The sequence below is a fragment of the Odocoileus virginianus genome, chromosome 29 (assembly GCF_023699985.2).
Source record: "Odocoileus virginianus isolate 20LAN1187 ecotype Illinois chromosome 29, Ovbor_1.2, whole genome shotgun sequence".
Taxonomy (NCBI): domain Eukaryota; kingdom Metazoa; phylum Chordata; class Mammalia; order Artiodactyla; family Cervidae; genus Odocoileus; species Odocoileus virginianus.
In genome coordinates this window covers 1,523,128-1,540,049 of record NC_069702.1, presented here as the reverse complement: position 1 = coordinate 1,540,049, position 16,922 = coordinate 1,523,128, and the positions used below count along the sequence as shown (strand labels likewise).

Genomic DNA, 16,922 nt, shown 5'->3' with positions numbered 1-16,922 from the left:
AGAGGGAGAGTGATATGATTTAAAGGAGGTCCTTGCAAACCAGGCAGAGACCCACTTCACAACTTTGAGCTCTTTAATTATCTATTTATCTCTTCTCTTGAAAGCCAAACACCTTTAGTCTGTTTTCTCATCTCACTCTTATTAATCTAATACGAATAATCCAATATCCAATATCCTAACTGTTCCATGCAAACTGCCTTTGATATGATTCAAAGAACTTTTCAGTAATAGGTTCTGGTGCTTAACTGAATCTGAGCAAGTTACTTAAACCCTTTCAGTCCTCATTTTTTCTCCTCTTAAGCGGGGACCATAACAGTGCTTTCCTCCACAGGACTGTCAGAGGATTACATGCATCTTCAAGTTTTGCTCAAGAATTGAACAGTAATTAATCACCTGTGAGATCTAAGCTGTGTTTGATACTTTGACTACCCCTTCCCATCCTGAAGTACTCTGGCATCTGCAGGTTACATGTTTGTTTCTCTTCTACCACTTTAGAAGCGCTGTGTTAGTTTTCTCTGGCTCCTTCTTCCTCCACCTGATCCGTTCCTGGTGGAGCTCTTCCCAGCTATTCCTTTGTTTATTCTCAGTCAACACTCCTTAGCAAAACTCTTTCTATGCAACTTCATCCATAACCACATGCTTTCTGTTATTTTCTCTATGTTAATTAGACTTATCTCCAGCCCAGACATCTCTTCTGAGCCCCAGACTGGTACCTGACATAATCTTTCAGGTTGTTTCATGGTTATCTCTAACTAAGCCTCTGAAATCAAGTTCATTTCTTCTCAACCACCTACACCTGCACCTTCTCCTTCAGCATCCTCTATCGTAAAAAAATGACATTCCTTTTCATCCTAGTCAGAAACCTGGGTTTTATTTTTGACTCATCTTTGTCCCTCATCCCAGACAACCTCCAAAAACGTCTTCAGTCTGTCTGCTTCTCCCCTTTCCATTGCTGTTCCTTACCTAAACCCAGCCTCCCAGTAGCTCTGGGAATCTCTCTCCACAGATTTCTAACAGGCCTCCTCTAGAGCACTTTTGCTCTGTCAACCCTCTTTCCCCACACAGTAGCCAGCTATAGTCATCTCTTCTTTCAGTTAATAAAAATGTATTAGCAAATACAAATCTAATTATGTTCGAGCCCAGTTTAAAAGTCCTTCAATGGCATTTCAATAGGCACTTCAAAATAAGTCAATTGTTCCAAAGCCTTAGGGAATCTTAACCACCCATAAACACATTCATGGTTTTAGAGGTAGTTTTCTCATTGTAGGAATTTACTCCAAAGTTAGCTTATCCTTATTTTATATTAACTGCATGCAAAAAGTAGTGAAGACATCCGCAGTGATGCCAGCGACCACACTAGAAACAGTACAGAAGAGCGCTGAGACTGCCTCCTCGTATCTCAGGGCGGTTGGTACCGCACACGTCATCTGGTGCAAAGCATGTCTTCAGTATCTGCAGTGTACATGATGTAAAAGGGAGAAGACTGTCATAAAGTTCCTCACAGAGCTGAAACATAACCCTCAGAAGCCAGTCTGGTTTTAAACTGAAGTCTACAACCAGGAAAATGTTTTCCCCCTGACAGCCAAACTTTTACTAGTCTTTGCATCTCAAATGAGCTGCAATAACCTATTCAGCAATGAGGGGAAAGGGAGAGGAATGAATGTGCCAGGCACAGTGCCTGAGACCAGATGAGATATTTTTTTTAATACAAAAGACAAGGTACCTTCCCTCCAGGAGCTTCCAGGCCACCTGGAGAGACGCAGTTGCCCAAATATTTAATATCTGATTTCTTGGCTGCTCTTTTGGACAAGGCACTGTGTCTGAGGTGTAAAATGGTAAGCAAAAACAGACCTCTCACTTCACATCTAATGTGAGATGATGAGAAACAGATATTAAACACTCACATGCACAAAAATAATAGAAGCAATCACTTATAATGCACATCAGCCATAGGTTTGCACTCTACATAGACTAACACAATCACACTCTTTGAAGGGCCTCCTCTTTTTATGGATTCAGGAATTTTGGCATAGAGAAGTTAAGACATTTGCCCAAGTCCAGAGTCTGGATCCAGGACTCCCCTTTTTCACCACCCACTCCGTCTCCATGTTGTGTGCTGGATGGCATAAGCAATTCACAAGTATCAGGGCCATGAAGGGAAGAGGGATGGTGCAAGGCATCCACGTGACAAAGGCATCCCATCTTGTCTCAGGTCATCTGGGGGCTGCATAATGGTAACCAAGCACAGAGGGGAAGCAGGAGGGCAAGGACACAAAACCAGAAACAACAGAAGGGCAAGAACCATCTGGATATACTTCACTGGTGGTGGCGGGGAGCGATCTTGGGCGGCATCATGGAGGAGAAAGACTGGAGAAACCCATATAGTGGGAAGAGAACAGAGGAAAAGGGAAATCGTTAATTCAGAATGAACCTAATGAATTTTGGGAACAGGGAGACAATGACGTTTTAGAATCGTTTCAGTAGTGAGCAGCAGTCACTCAATTTGAACTACCAAAAAAACAAGGACATTACCACCCTGAGTTGCTGAAGAGGCCAGGATATAGATTTGGCAGCAGCAGGACAAAAGATGTTGTTTTACATTTCTCAGCTTTATTATTCTTCATGCAAGCAGTGGAAAGACAGAAGCTCTAGACACTATCATACCAGCTCAGCGAACTAAAGGGGAGCACTTCTTTCCCCAAAGACCAGGGGCCAACTCTCATCGACTCAGCTTGTATAACATCCTCCTAGCTGAGCCAATCACTGTGGCTGGGCCACGCGGTGCCGTCACTGGCCTGGCCTGGCCTAAATCATGTTCCTTCATCTCCTTAGTGCTAGCCTATGTCCCAACTGTCCACTTGTGTACTTTGCCCAGATTTTACTCTACACCTTCATATCAGCTGGCCTCTGTATGTGAAACACTTCTCCTAAAAATTCTCATTAGCTTGTCAGCATTTTCATTACTTTGCATCTTACCACCTCCAAACAATGTTTCCTGCTGAAAAAGACTGAAGCTACAATTCTTCAACTAATGCCCTTTCTGGTTGAGGCCTGTGAATACCAACCTCCTAGTAGTATAAAAATATATTTAATTATTCATGAGTCTGACAAGATCTGCTGTGTTCAATTGATTTGTTGTGTCTGTAATTCGTTGAGTTTCAATCTGAATGTTTGTCTATATTGAACACTTGGGTTTTAGCCTTATAGGCTGTTCATGCAAAGGATGCCTTTGCTGACATAGCACTCAGTAATCCAACGATGTTCAATTTTTACTGTGTCAATGGCATTTTCAATCCTGAGGACTCTGCCATCCATTATGCTATAATGGCAGAAATTCTGAGCTCTACTATGGTATAAAATTTCCATATTATTTAAGGTTCTGGATGAATGCTTTTATAGTGGAATGTCTGTGAAATTTGCGCCCTAAGGCCCGAGTTCTAGCCCTGAGGTTGCTCCTGAACTTGTTCTGACTTCCCGCAAGTGTATTTGAAACCTTTACAGGTGTGAGCTGTAGGCTTCTCAGGTGGCACAGTAGCATAGAATCTGCCTGCCAATGCAGCAAATGCAAAAGATGCGGGTTCAGTCCCGGGTGGGGAAGATCCTCTGCAGGAGGAAATGGCAACCCACTCCAGGATTCTTACCTGGAGAATCCCATGGACAGAGAAGCTTGGAGGGCTACAGTCCATGGGGTCCCAAAAGAGTGGGATGTGACTGAGCCACGGAGCAGGCACATATACTCAGGTGTCAGTTACCCTAACTGGCCGTAGGTTGGGTGTTTGCTGTCTTGTTTTCAAGGCGTTCAGCCAGATTAGCACACCAGCTTCAGGTATAACATATGGGTAACATGATGGAGGTAGGATGCTTGGTATCCTAAGTTTTTATTTTTAACTGACCTACAAAAAGCGATTATAACAGTATCTATTATCTGATGGTTTTGGTGGTGGCCAAGATCATGAATGTAAAGAGTATCATGACTGGCAATGGTAAAAAGTCAAAGTGAGCTACCATCATTATCAGGATCTGTTTGGAAATAAGATGTAGGCAGAATAACTTTAGCCGGAATTGATGTCTGGAAATCCATTAAATATCCAGAGCCAAGATGACCCCCAAAGAAACTTTTGGTCTCCGCTGTCTTATTTCCATCCCAGGTCCTAGGGACATTAACAATCAGTGGTCTTCAACTATTAAAGAGCATAACACTAAATAGATAATGGAGGACAGGAAGCAAGTATTTTCCCAGTATGTTCCTCTAGGTTAGATAAAAGCTATTTTCAATTATATAAAATTTCTCCTCTAATTCGATTTGTCATTAAATATATGGGTTTAAGAACTGTCAGGCGTTTCCCTTGTACGACTTCTCTGTTGAAAGCATAAAACTGCAACTTTGTATGAGAACTGTTTCACACCTTCGGAAATGGGCTCCTCCACTTCACAGAAGAGAACCGCTAAATGGTGTAGATTCGCGCTTTGAGTCAAAAACCACGACTGTGTATGCAGGAAGTGCGTATAAGCCAATACAATGACCCTCCAAACCTAAAGAAGCTGGGTGGCCCCGAGAGAAGTAGGTTTTTCTAGAAGACGCGGAAAAGTTTGTTTTTCCTTCTTTCCAGATTCCATCACTCCCTGGACCGTCCCCAGTCCTTGTCCAGACCCGAGACTTCCCCTTTGTACCTGCTACAGTCACCCACTGCCCGAGCGCGCCTCGGCCCAGGCTCCCGTCCCCTCGACCCGGCTGGCCAAAGGCTCTCGGTACTCCCGTGTCCTGGCCCAGTTTACTTCGTGGGTCCCCGCCGGTGCCATCTAGCTGGAAACCCGGAGAGAAACGAAAAGTTGGAGGTAGACACCCCTGCCCCTTGCCTCCTCCACTCGCCCGAACGTGAAAACTCGGGGCTGCTGCGGGCCGCGAGGCCGGAAAGAATAAGTGAAGAGAGAAAGCGGCCCCGAGTCCCCAGCCCGCGCGCTGCACCTTCCGCCGGCCGACACCCAGCGCGGGCTCGGTCCTCGCTTCCCCGGCGGCGCCGCGGGCCGGGGCTGGGCGGAGGAGGCCGCCGGCAGCTGCGCGAGCCAGGGCCTGGCCGCGCTTTCCAGCCCGTTCGGAGTGAAGCGGGACGCCGAGAGAGAAAAAAAGAGAGAAGCCGAGCCGGGGCGGCCGGCGGAGGCGGGAGGAGGAGCCGCGGGGACCCGGGCCGGGCCGGGGCCGGAGCGCGGCGCGAGCGCTCGGGGCGCGCGGGCTGCACGCGGCGTTTGGGCCGCCCCTCCTCCCGGCGCCGCCGGCCGCGGCCCAGGCTCCCTCGCTCCGCCACTCCCCGCCCCTCCGCTCTCCCGCCCGCCTCCCGCCTTCCCCGCCTTCCCCGCCTCCTCTCCTCCCTCCCGGCCTCCCTTCTCCCAGCCAAACTGAAAGCCGGACCCCAGGCCGCCTCCGCGCCGCCGCCGCCGCCGCGCCCGGCCTCCCCGCGAGCGCTCCACCATGGCCGGTGCCGTTTTCCCCTTGTAAAGATGGCGGTGCGGGATCGCTGTAACCTTTAGACTAATGACTGTCCGAAACATCGCCTCCATCTGTAATATGGTGAGTGGTCGCCGCCGCCGCCGCCTCGAGGGTTGCGCCCCAGGCGCGGGGAGGCGAAGAAAGGGAAACCCGAGCTGCACGCCCGGCCAGCGGCCGGTGGGGGTGGGGGCGGCGGGGGCCGCGCGGCGCCGCCAGAAGTTCCCGGCCCCCGGGCTGGGCGGGCCGGTCGCGGCCCCGAGAGCTGCCGGGGGAGGGGCCCAGAGCCCCCCGCCCCCTTCTCGGCCCCGGGACCCGGGAGCCCGCCCGCGCGTCCCTGCGCCGCTACGCCTCCGCCCTCGGGTTGCGGTGAAGCGTCTTGGGGGGAGGGGGTAGGCCGAACCCGGCCGTCCCGGGGGACCAGGTTGGAGGAGAAGCTGGGGTGGGTGGGGGGACGCCCACCGTGTTCTTGCCGAGGATAAAGCCCTGCCGGACTCCCTGACCGCCCTTATCTCATTTTTGAGTTCACTCTTTTGAACTGTATTTAAGATTCACTTTGCAGAGGCAATCGGTGTGTCTGGAGAAATCTGAAATGTGATAGAGCTGTAAAAAAGTGCAAAATTGTGGTTAGGGAAGTGAACTTCTACCTGGTTTGGGAAAGCACGGTCATTTGTTGTGGATGCCTCAGTTTCCCCATCTGTGAAAGGGGGACAAGGTCATAAGGCAGTGACATTTAAAGGTCCTGAGGATGGGAGCCGGCTGGGGGCATGGAGGAGGTCTCCAGGGTCACCCTGCCTGATTCACTGTAGACCCAAGTGTGGACCGGTGGGCGTGGACGCAGCAAGAGGACATTGCTGGGCTCCGGTGAGGACGGGGCCCATGGCATCGTGATTACTTTCACTTGTATTTCTGCCATTGCTTTGCCTTCTTTCTCAGTTTCTGCAGGAACAGCCTCCAGCGCTGGGGTCCCCAGGGTGCCTCCTGCTGATACCACCACTTGTCAGAGCCTCAGGGAGCACGGCTTGCCCCCTGGAGTGAGGCACTGCCTTTCTGTGCAGGAGAGGGTGCCAGAGGTGCAAGAGGGTGTGTGCTTTGCCTTGACTGTCCAAGGACCACCCCCGCCCCGCCCCCATCCTGTCTCCCCTCCCTGCAGCTGGATGGAACACATGCTCTTTGAATGCCAGTTTGGGGAAACCTCTCTCAAGCTAAAGACACAGGCCGCCAAAGGGAATATGAGGAGGCTTGATTGAGAAGACTGGGAGTAAGGTGATCTGGCTACCCTCCCCCCATCACCCAGCTTTTTAAATCTTCTGTCCCACATTCTCCTGCAAGATTAACACATGCGAAAGGAGCATTAAGGAGCCATGTGTTACTCAGGGATGGAATCAAGACCCACTGGCGCTGGCTTCAGTTTTCAGCGCTGTTGGACGTGGCTTCTGCTGTGGTGGGCAGAGGAAAAGCTGGGCCTTCCCGGAGTGACAGCTGCAAAGATACTGGCGCGGGACCAGTTAGACGTGGTGGGTGGCTCCTGGCAGGTTTCCATTTCCTCTCTTCCTTCTCCACGCGGAGACAGGTCCCCTGCTCCCTCCTGTCGAGTGGCATTAGTGTTGCTTGGTGCAGTGAAAAGGTGATGCCTTTCTTCTCGGTTTCTCTGAGGGGAGCTTAGAAACCAGAGCAGCTCTAACACTCTCTTTCATGCCTGCTGGGGTGGCTGTGGGCTTACAGGGCAGTGAAGCCGTCCGTGGTGGTGTTCCTGTCCCGCTTGTGTGTGGTGACACCTCTCTGTATTGGAGCAGGCTAGAAACTGGAGAGCTAGCGTGTGCCAAGGTGAAACCACCCCCAGCTTTTTTTCTTTTCTGCCCTCAGTGCAGCTGGGCCTTCTTGGCACACCTGAGCAGAATGTCACAACCTGTTTCCAACAAAACTCAGCCAGAGAGGCAAGCTTCAGGGCAGACATGAGAGAGGAGTGGGCTGTGGAGAGTTGACGCCTCATGTGAAGTTCTTAAAAAGGCCCCAAATTTAGGATCATCACTCAAGTGAACTCGGGAGTTGTAATTCCGATATGGACCCTGTGCCTCGAGTAAGGGATATGAAGAGTTTGGGCTCTAAAGTCAGACTTCTTGGGTTCAGGGTTTTGGTTCGAGCATATACTAGCTTTTTGTCCCGGAATCAGTTGCTCTGTCTCCTGCTTTCCTTGTCTGCAAGAAGGGGATGATAATGGTTCCTACTCATGGGACTGTTGTATTGAAGGAATTACTGAGCCTACTATGGAGCAAGTGCTTACTGAGCGTCAGGTGTTGATGATCAGCTTCATCTTTCTCATTATTATGTCACCTTCAGTTGTTTAAAGGACAATGTCTTCTTGGACTTGATGGAAGCAGCTGCTAAGATAAATGCTAAGATAAATGCTTGTTTATGCAAACCAAGCCCTTACAGGGAGACGGGTGGGAGTCCTTAACCCCGCCCCCTTATATAAGGCTGCTCAGGTGCCCTGGTCCCTCCCAGTCTTGCTTCCCACAGAGGAGGCTCGGTGATGAGGATACTGCTCTCTTTTCACTTGTTTAGACATACAGTTTCATTGGACCTCCCTTTAGATTCTTCACTCAATGATGAATTGTTTCCAGGTAGGTCTTCTGTGGGTCTCTTCTCACAGCTTCTTTTCTCTCTGGGGCTCTAACTGATCCTTCCCAGTCCCAACTCCGTTTGGTCCCAAATGGAGTTGTTGTAAGAAGTGACAGTTGGTCTTTTTTTTTTTTTTTTGAAGTAGATCATCTGGCATATTTTAAACAGGCTGATGTGTGTCACAGAAACAGTGATAGAAGGTACATCCTTCTAGATAAGGCTTGTGCAAACCAGGACCTAGTGCTGAGTCTGGATGTGTTTTATCCAGCAGAGCAGGAAAAACCTTGTTGCAAATCCTTGTGTGATTGAGAAATAAACACTTCTTTTCCCTACACTTCTTGTGCCAGTTTTAGACATAGTGGTCGTGGAAAATACTCACATCCCTCTACTTCTACCCCCGAGGTTTTATTGTCCATTGGCAGTTTAATGCGAGTTCCCATTTGTCTTAATTTCACTTCGTGTGAATTCCTGCTATAGTGATTCTTGATCAGCTTGTTGAGGGCTTGTCACCTTAGCTATACAGCGTGTCTGGTTCAGAGATAGTAAAGCTTGTTTGGCTGGTATGTTGTAATTTTTAAAATGTATTAGCTGCTACCAAGCATGAGGAAATGTCCCTTGTTGATAGTCTTCTGATTTTGGCCAGGCTAATGGATTTAAGTTCTGTAAGTGAAAGGTTTTTTGGGGGTAGATTTTCTGTTTGAAAAGCCTGAGGAATTTTCTGAAGAGGAAGCATTTGTTAGTAGAAACCAAATGTGCCCTCTAGAAATGTGACTTGTACGGGTGCAGATTGGCCTAAATCATCAAATCTTAATTTCGTTTGTGAATAGTGCTGTAAAATATTCCATGGAGGAAATGCCTTGTGTCAAATAGATTACGTGTTGTTCCTGAAAATGGCCATCTGTTGAGGATCTCTGTGTTAGTGTTGGCACATATTATGGGCAGGTGTGTTATTGAGTGAGGTGAATTGCTGTCCCCAAGGAACTCAATGGGTTCTTATCTTGTGGGCATAACATTGGTAAAGATGTAACTATCTCAGTACAGTGTGATATCCACACGGGTGAAGACTGAGCAAAATCTCAGAAGCAGTACAGTAAACTGATGATCACAGCAGGATGTTTCTTTAATAAAATTTGCATTTGACTCAAGTTTGATTCTTTTATTTTCTATGATTGTAGTCAGAGGAGCTTAGAACTTAGAACTGAAATCTATGCTATTTGGTGTCTCTCCAGCTAAGCCTGAGCTTAATGGTGCCATCGAACAAATTGTTGTGTTTCTTGGGACCACAGTTTCTTTTTCAACTTGTAGAACTGATGTGTATATATATGTATTTGGTTGTCAGAAACTTCTTAGTGAGTAGTAGTTCTTAGATTCTTTCCTTGAGTACTTAACTACTTTGTTTGAAACTGTGTTGAATTTACCAGATATTACTATTTTAGCATCCATTGAACAACCCCAGGATGCTATTGCGCACCACTGTGAGTGCCAGATTTGACTTCTTTTAAATAGAAGTCACCTCAATATGAAGGGTAAGTAAAATTACTAGAAATTTGTAATAAAGCTGGAGGACATTTATAGAGATCATTTTATATTGGAAAGTCAATTACTTATTTGAGGCAGGCATTTTTACAATAGTTGAAAACGTTTTTTGAAAATTATTTAAAAATATGTAAACCTCAAAATTTGAGAGATGACTGTGCCTCTTCCTCTTGTTACTGTTACTCCTTCCCATTGTCAAAGATAATTGGAGATTCTTAAGTTGAGTTAATGAATCAGCTAGGAGAGGTTAAGGTCACGTGTGAATATCTACACTGATAATCGTCAGATTTAGAAATTGCAGCCTGAGGTGGGCTGGGTTAATGTTTAAAAAAACATTCTGTTCTTCTGGCCTCTTAGGTCTAACATGAAGGAGTTTGTGTTGGGTCAGGACCTGACAATTAGGTCTACAGATTCTTCTCTGTTTTTCTTGGAATCATATGGGAAAACAAAGCTGAAAGCCGGTATTTAATTAGAATTAAATCTTTCCTGGTGGCTCAGACGGTAAAGCATCTGCCTACAATGCGGGAGACCTGGGTTCAATCCCTGGGTCGGGAAGATCTCCTGGAGAAGAAAATGCAACCTATTCCAGTTTTCTTGCCTGGAAAATCCCATGGATGGAGGAGCCTGTTCATGAGGCTCCTCATGAACTAGGCTACAGTTCATGAGGCTCCTCATGAACTAGGCTACAGTTCATGAGGGTGCAAAGAGTCGGACATGACTGAGCGACTACACTTTCACTAAAGATTGTGATAGCCTCTTCTGAATATCAGCTTCGTGTGTTCCAGTTCACCCAAACAATAAAACCTATTTACTTTTCAGTAATGTGGAATTTTGGTGTGTTTGGGTAGTAACAAAGTAATTTTCAGTTTTTATTCTCTTGAGCAATTAAGAGAAAACTCTCTAAATTTCTCTAAACAAGAAAGTTCACATGTCTTTTTTCACCCTACACTGGGCCTAGTCTATCTAGTTAGTTTTAATATTATGATGGTATTGAATTCTTTGGTATCATCAGAAAGGTATCTCTCGGTGGTTTTATCTCTGGCCTACCCCTGGAGCCAGCCCAAAGCAAACCTACTGGGAGAGTTGTTAAAGTTAACTTTGAGTCTAGTTAACTTTAATGGCCTAAATATTTTAATGCAGTTTCTTATAATAAACCTTCATTTGTGGTGAAACACAATTCTAAGGGTTTGAATGGCTTTGCTGATCTTTTAAAAGAAAAGGCCACCCAAAAATGAACCAGGAAAAAAAGTGTCTTCAGGCAAATAAATTCTGTGCCAGCACTAAAAGCTGTTTAGAATGTTTCTGTTCTGGGATTGTGGCTTAGAATTTTGGGGGTGTCACAAGTCCTTTGCATGGAATTTTACTACAATTCTGAGAATGATTTTTTGCCATGGATAGTTTGAAGAGGGAGAGGGGAACCCTATTGGTTGTTTCAGCTTTCCATTCATAGGTCCAACGTTCCTTCTCCCCATCAAGTTCTGATTCTGCTCTCACAACCTTCAAATGCTTCCAGGTAGCTCAGACGTGAGACTGTCGTTCTAGGTGCTGATAAATTTCAGGCATGCAGAATAATATGACCACTCAGTGTCTACACCCTGTGAAGAAATAAAATATTACAAATACAAGTGAGCATTTCCCCATTCCCTTCCTACCAGACAGTGACGACTCTTCTGAATTTGGTGTTTATCATGTGTTTTTACACCTTTCCTAGGTATGTAGGTATTCATACACTAGATATTGTATTGCTTCCTCATGTTTTAAACATGCTCTTGTAATACTGAACAACTTCAAAATTGCTTTTAAGTTATGATTTTGAGATTTATCAATGCAAGCATGTAATCTAGGTTGTTTTTAACTACTGTAAAATAATCACACAAATGTGTTATATTTATTCATTTTTTTTGTTAGTTTTAGAATTTTGTCTGTGTGCCATGACCGTCTGGAACTTGTCTCCCTGTGCATCTGATTAGTTTTTCTCTGTGGTATACCTACCTAGAAGCGAAACTGTGGGTCAAAGGAGGTGGGCATTTTTGACTCTTAATATATGACCTGATTTCTCTTCAAAGCAGTTGTACCAATCTACATTCCAGCAGGCAGGTCTGGGAGTTTCAGTTGCTTCATGTGCTTGCAGACATCAAAATTGTTAGACTTAAAGTTTTGCCATTCTGATGGGTGTAAAATGATATCATTGTGGTTTAAAATGTGCAATTTCTTATTTTCTGAGGCCAACATCTTTTCATGTGTTTGTTCTGTTTTTTTAAATTTTATTTTCAAAAATGTTATTGAAATATAGTTGATTTACAATGTTATATTAGTTTCAGTTATACATATGTGTGTACACGCACACACACACACACACACACACACACACATTATTCTTTTTTATAGGGATTCCCAGATGGCTCGGTGGGAAAGTATCCATTGATGGTGCACGAGACGCAGGAGATGCAGGTTCAGTCTCTGGGTGGGGAAGATCTCCTGGAGGAGGAAGTGGCAATCCACTCCAGTATTTTTGCCAGGAAAATTCCATAGACAGAGGAGCCTGGCAGGCTACACAGTCCATGGGGTTACAAAGAGTCAGACAGGAGCAACTGAGGATGTACTCGGCGCGCGCGTGCACACACACACACACACGTTGTTTTTTAGATTCTTTTCCATTATAGGTTATTATAAGATGTTGAGTATAGTTCCCTGCGTTTTATGCAGTAGGTTCTTGGCGATCTATTTTATATGCAATAGTGTGTATATGTCAATCCCAGACTCTTAATTTACCTCCCCCCAACATGCACACACACACTGTGCTGTGGGCTTGTTTCTTTTTTGGCTGCCTATGTGGGATCTCAGTTCCGTCACCAGGGATGACCCAGACCTCTGAGTGTGGAGGTGCCGAGTCCTCACCCCTGGATCTCCAGGGGGTTTCCTGTACTGGATTGTTTTAACCCAGGGGCTCCAGAGAGGTTTTCCAGGGCTTGAAAGTCAGGACTGTGATGTTGGTTTTGTTTGCACATAGGGAAATGGAAAATGAAGGGGAACATGGGGGGGACCAAAGGAAAAGTCAAGAAAGATAAGGATGAAATGGAAGATGAGACTAAGGAGGTGTTAACAAGATATGGAAAACTTGTAGCAAAAGGCCTATAGAATGGAGAAGATGGTCCTAAGAGAAGAAATTTGGCATCTCTTACTGTGCTAACCATTTCTGTTTAATTGAATCTGGCTCTGGTGTCGGGGCCTCTTCCCGTGAGAAAAGCAGCAAGGCTGGACCTGTGGAGCTTTCCTGTTTACCCAGTTGCTTTTTGAAGTTCTTTTATTTAGAAAGGCAATGTGAAGTTATGTTCTTCTTCCTGAAATATGTTTCTTTGTCCTTCAGGGCTAGATACATTGTGCGGGAAGCCAGTTTTCATCAGGATCTGCTTGCATATACTTGTGGAATTATGATCTCAAGCATTTAGGAAACATTCCCTGCACCTTAATTTTCAGAGTATGAAGCATGTCACCTTATGGTGACATACCAGACACATATGTTTTTAAAATTTTGAGTAATAGTAACTTAAAAAAATATACTTGAGTGGTTTTTCAGTGTACAGTTGCACCCATGGGTGCATTCTTTTATTCAAAATTCAGCCTCTGGGTTTTTGCCCTCAGAAATTTTGATTAAGTAGGTCTAAGGCAGGAAACCTGGAATCTGCATTTTAATAAATACTCCCTCCCCTTCTCACTCCTTCTTCCTTGTATTGCAGGTGAACTGAGGATCACAGTTTGAGAAATGCTGCTTTCCTTGGATAATACTTATCTTTGCCTCCTGAAAAATATATATATAGCTTATAGAAACTATCTGCCACATGAAAGTTTTTTTTTTAATCTGTATAAAATTATTTAAGAAAGTAATTTAACTTCAAGATCATTGCCATTCTATAGATGTATTTCCTGATATTGAACACCTAGAGTTGTATTGCTTCATGTTTTTAGAACAGGGATTCCCAACCCTGACTATAGTCAGTATAGTCAGTATATAGTCAGTATATATTATACCCCCTGTGAAGCATTTGAAAGAATTTTAAAGAAACTCACCCCCAAAACATTAGCATCCAAAAATGTATGGAAAAAAAGAATGTAATTTAATATATATTAGATACCCAAATTCTAACCTTCAGATTTAGCAGACTTAAACTGTAGTTGTATTTGGTTAAGATCTTTGTTCAGATCTACTAAGTACCTTAGAAAAAACCACTAACCACTGTTTTCTCTTTCCTCTCCCCTCCTCCTAGAACTAGGCATTTTCCTGAAGATTGTGTGTGTTTACCATGCATGTCTTTATACTTCATATTTATGAATCCTATATGAGTGTGTATAAAATTATGTAGCCTTTTGGAACTATCTCTTTCCACTCGACAGTTATATTTGAGAATATATTGACATGTACAGGAGACATAGGAGATACGGGTTTGATCCCTGGGTTGGGAAAATCCACTGTAGTAGGAAATGACAACCCACTCCAGTGTTCTTGCCTGGAAAATTCCACAGACAGAGGAGCGTGGAAGGCTACAGTCCATGGGTCTCAAAGGTTGGACACCACTGAGCAACTGAGCATGCATACACATGCATCTATTTTCTGTTTACTCATCCTGAGGGCTCTTTAACAGTGTTCTTTGATCTAACCATGGTTTACTTGTTCATTCCCTTATTTAGGGACAGTTGAATAGTTTCCCAGATTTTTGTCTGGAAGCATTGCTGCAGTGAGTGTTCTTGTTCCTGTCTTCTTTGCACACAGGCTTCCATTTCTCTAGGATGTAGTCCTGGAAGTGAAAAGGCTGCTCTTAGGATACACTTGCCCACAGCTTTCCTAGATATTGTCAATTTATTCTCCAGGGTAGGTGCATGAATTGGAGCTTTTCTGATAAGCAGCATCTAGGGCTTCAGTCTCGGTTTCTGACTGTATAGAGATATAGGTGGGTCTGGGATGGGATTTAGGCACCTGCTTTTTCTGGTTGTTTGGTGCTACCTTTGATTCTGGTGAGCACCCAAGGTTGAAAAACCACTCTTAGACTGGCAACCCATGAGGGCAGGACCTGTGTTTATGTTATTCACTGTGGATTTCCCAGCATTCAGCACAGCGTAGTAGATGCACAAAAAATAACTATTGGATAAATGAGTGAAGAGCGCAGCATGGGAGAATGGAAGGATTGCCTTGCAGTAAAGCAGTGCTCCTCAGATTGTCTTGTCCCCAGAAATTACCTGGGGAGCTTGTTTAAAATGCAGATTCTGGTCCAGTATGTCAGGAGCGGGCTGACATTTTGCCTTTCTGGGGCCCTTTTTTGTGACCAGATGCTCCTGGTTTGGGGAGCACACTTAAGACCCTAGGAAGAAAAGGAAAACATTTTTTTTCCCCATACAACTCTAAAATGGAGCAGTTTGAGTTTGAAATCCTGCTTGGTAAATCTCAGAGCCTGTTTCTCCATCTCTTTACAACACAAAAAGACATGATGCAATACCCTCCTCACAGCTTTTTGTTGTTGTTGAGAATCGAAGGATATCTTGCTTATGGAAGCATTTTTAACCATGATGCCCTCACACATACTACTGTTCATAATTCTCTTTTAGTGAATGAACATTTTCTTTAGTTTGATCAAAGCACAGAGCTGTTGACATCGCAGGAGCCAGTGGGATCCTGTAACTCTGGCCTGCCATCTACATTTAGTGGGCTTTCGGGGAAAGATAGGACTGGACGAAGAGGCTGGGCAAGAGCAGAGGCAAAATTCATTAGATGGTTTGGTTCTGACTGCAGGTGCTGGGGAAGTGGGGTTCCTTCTCACTGTTTATGGGGTGACAAGGGCTAGAGAGAGGTCACAGAACTTTCCCAGTCGGCTCAGATACTTAAAGTGAGAGAGGGCACGCACAAAACAATTATCTGGTATTAATTGATCTACTATACATGTAATCAGAACTATTCAGGGTCAAACCTTGATAGAAGGTTTCAAGATGCTTTGGTAACAGGGGTCCTGCCTCATCCATCTAAGAGAGTCTGGGTGGTGTGGACAGTGGAGAGCAGATGGAAATGAAATAAATACAAATAAAGCGCCATTCAGAACTCGTGTGTATTATGTGCTGGGGTATTCCTGAGTTTCTCTTCCTTTAGATAAAAACGGTGGATTGGATCCACTTCCTTAGACCCATGATTCTCAAATGTCAATTTGTTTTCTTTCATGGTTTTCATTATATCTGTGAACCACCTGAACTTATTTATTTAGCAGTTGTCCTTAAATCTGTTCAGCTTCTTTTAATTCAGTCTCATTCTGTGCTAAGACATCTGTGAAGTAATGGGTTTGATGAGCTAGTTATATGCTTTTTAAATACATATCAAGTATAATTGCTAGAGTTAAAAAAATGTTCGTATTTGTGCCACCTAAGATTATTTCTCCTTCCTTGGGCGTTCATGGTCTGTGGTTTGGGAGACATTGGCTCAGAGAAGTTCCTTATGGCGGTTCGTGTCACTGGCTCTCGGAGTAACACTGTTGAACTGGTTTGCAGGTTGTGGGCTGGTGAGCTTCCTCCGGAGACAGGTCAGCGTGTGGAGCGGATCTGGTTGGCTGGGTGTGAGAGCTCTCAGTGTTCCACCCTCTCGAGAGACTGCTGCTCGTCCACGGCATGTGGGTCACGAGAGCACCTCCCTCCCTGGGGCATTGTGGGGCGTAAGTGGCATCATTTATGTCTAGTGCTCAGCCCAGAACCTGGCCATTTAATTTTATTGCTGTTTTCTTCTAGTGCCCCCTCCTTCCCACCAGCAAAGGAGTCCACAGGATGTAGTGGGAAGAGCTCTGAACTTGGGATCCAAGGTCCCGAGTTCCAATCCTGATCCTGCCACTTTGTAGCTTTTGTGATGCTGGGCAGGTGAGCTAGGTGTCTGGGTCTGTAAGATGCTAAGAGCCATTCCTCCTGGTGAGCAGCAGTAAAGAAGGAGATGAGCAGACTTGTTGTAAACTCACTGGGGCTTCTCGTTAGAGGCAAGCCTGGGCAGGGGAAGTGCATGGAGCAGACAAACGGAGGAAGAATCTGTGATTTCCGACTGAGATGTTGGAAGACACGGGGCTGCTGGTATGTGGCAAAGCTTTTATAATCATCAGTCAGGATGCTGTGTTTTTCCTTTCCTAGTAATGAGGGCACGTGATGCAGTAAATGATCTTCAGTCATCTGATAAGCCAACAAACATACCCTTTTGTGTTATCTGGCGTGCAGTGAGGCATTCTTAACGAAAACACATGAAGTGGCTAAGCTCAGTTTCTTTCTT

General features: G+C 45.2%; 1 protein-coding gene across 1 annotated transcript in view; it reads left to right on the top strand.

Annotated features, from left to right (window-relative positions):
• The first annotated feature begins 5,352 nt into the window (after positions 1-5,352).
• The window catches only part of USP46 (ubiquitin specific peptidase 46), a 66,620-nt gene continuing 55,050 nt past the window's right edge, over positions 5,353-16,922 (top strand). Inside the window, exon 1 of the mRNA XM_020901301.2 lies at positions 5,353-5,566. Within this exon, the coding sequence (XP_020756960.1) occupies positions 5,531-5,566 (36 nt within the window). The 5' untranslated portion in view covers positions 5,353-5,530. The remainder of the gene's footprint in view (positions 5,567-16,922) is intronic.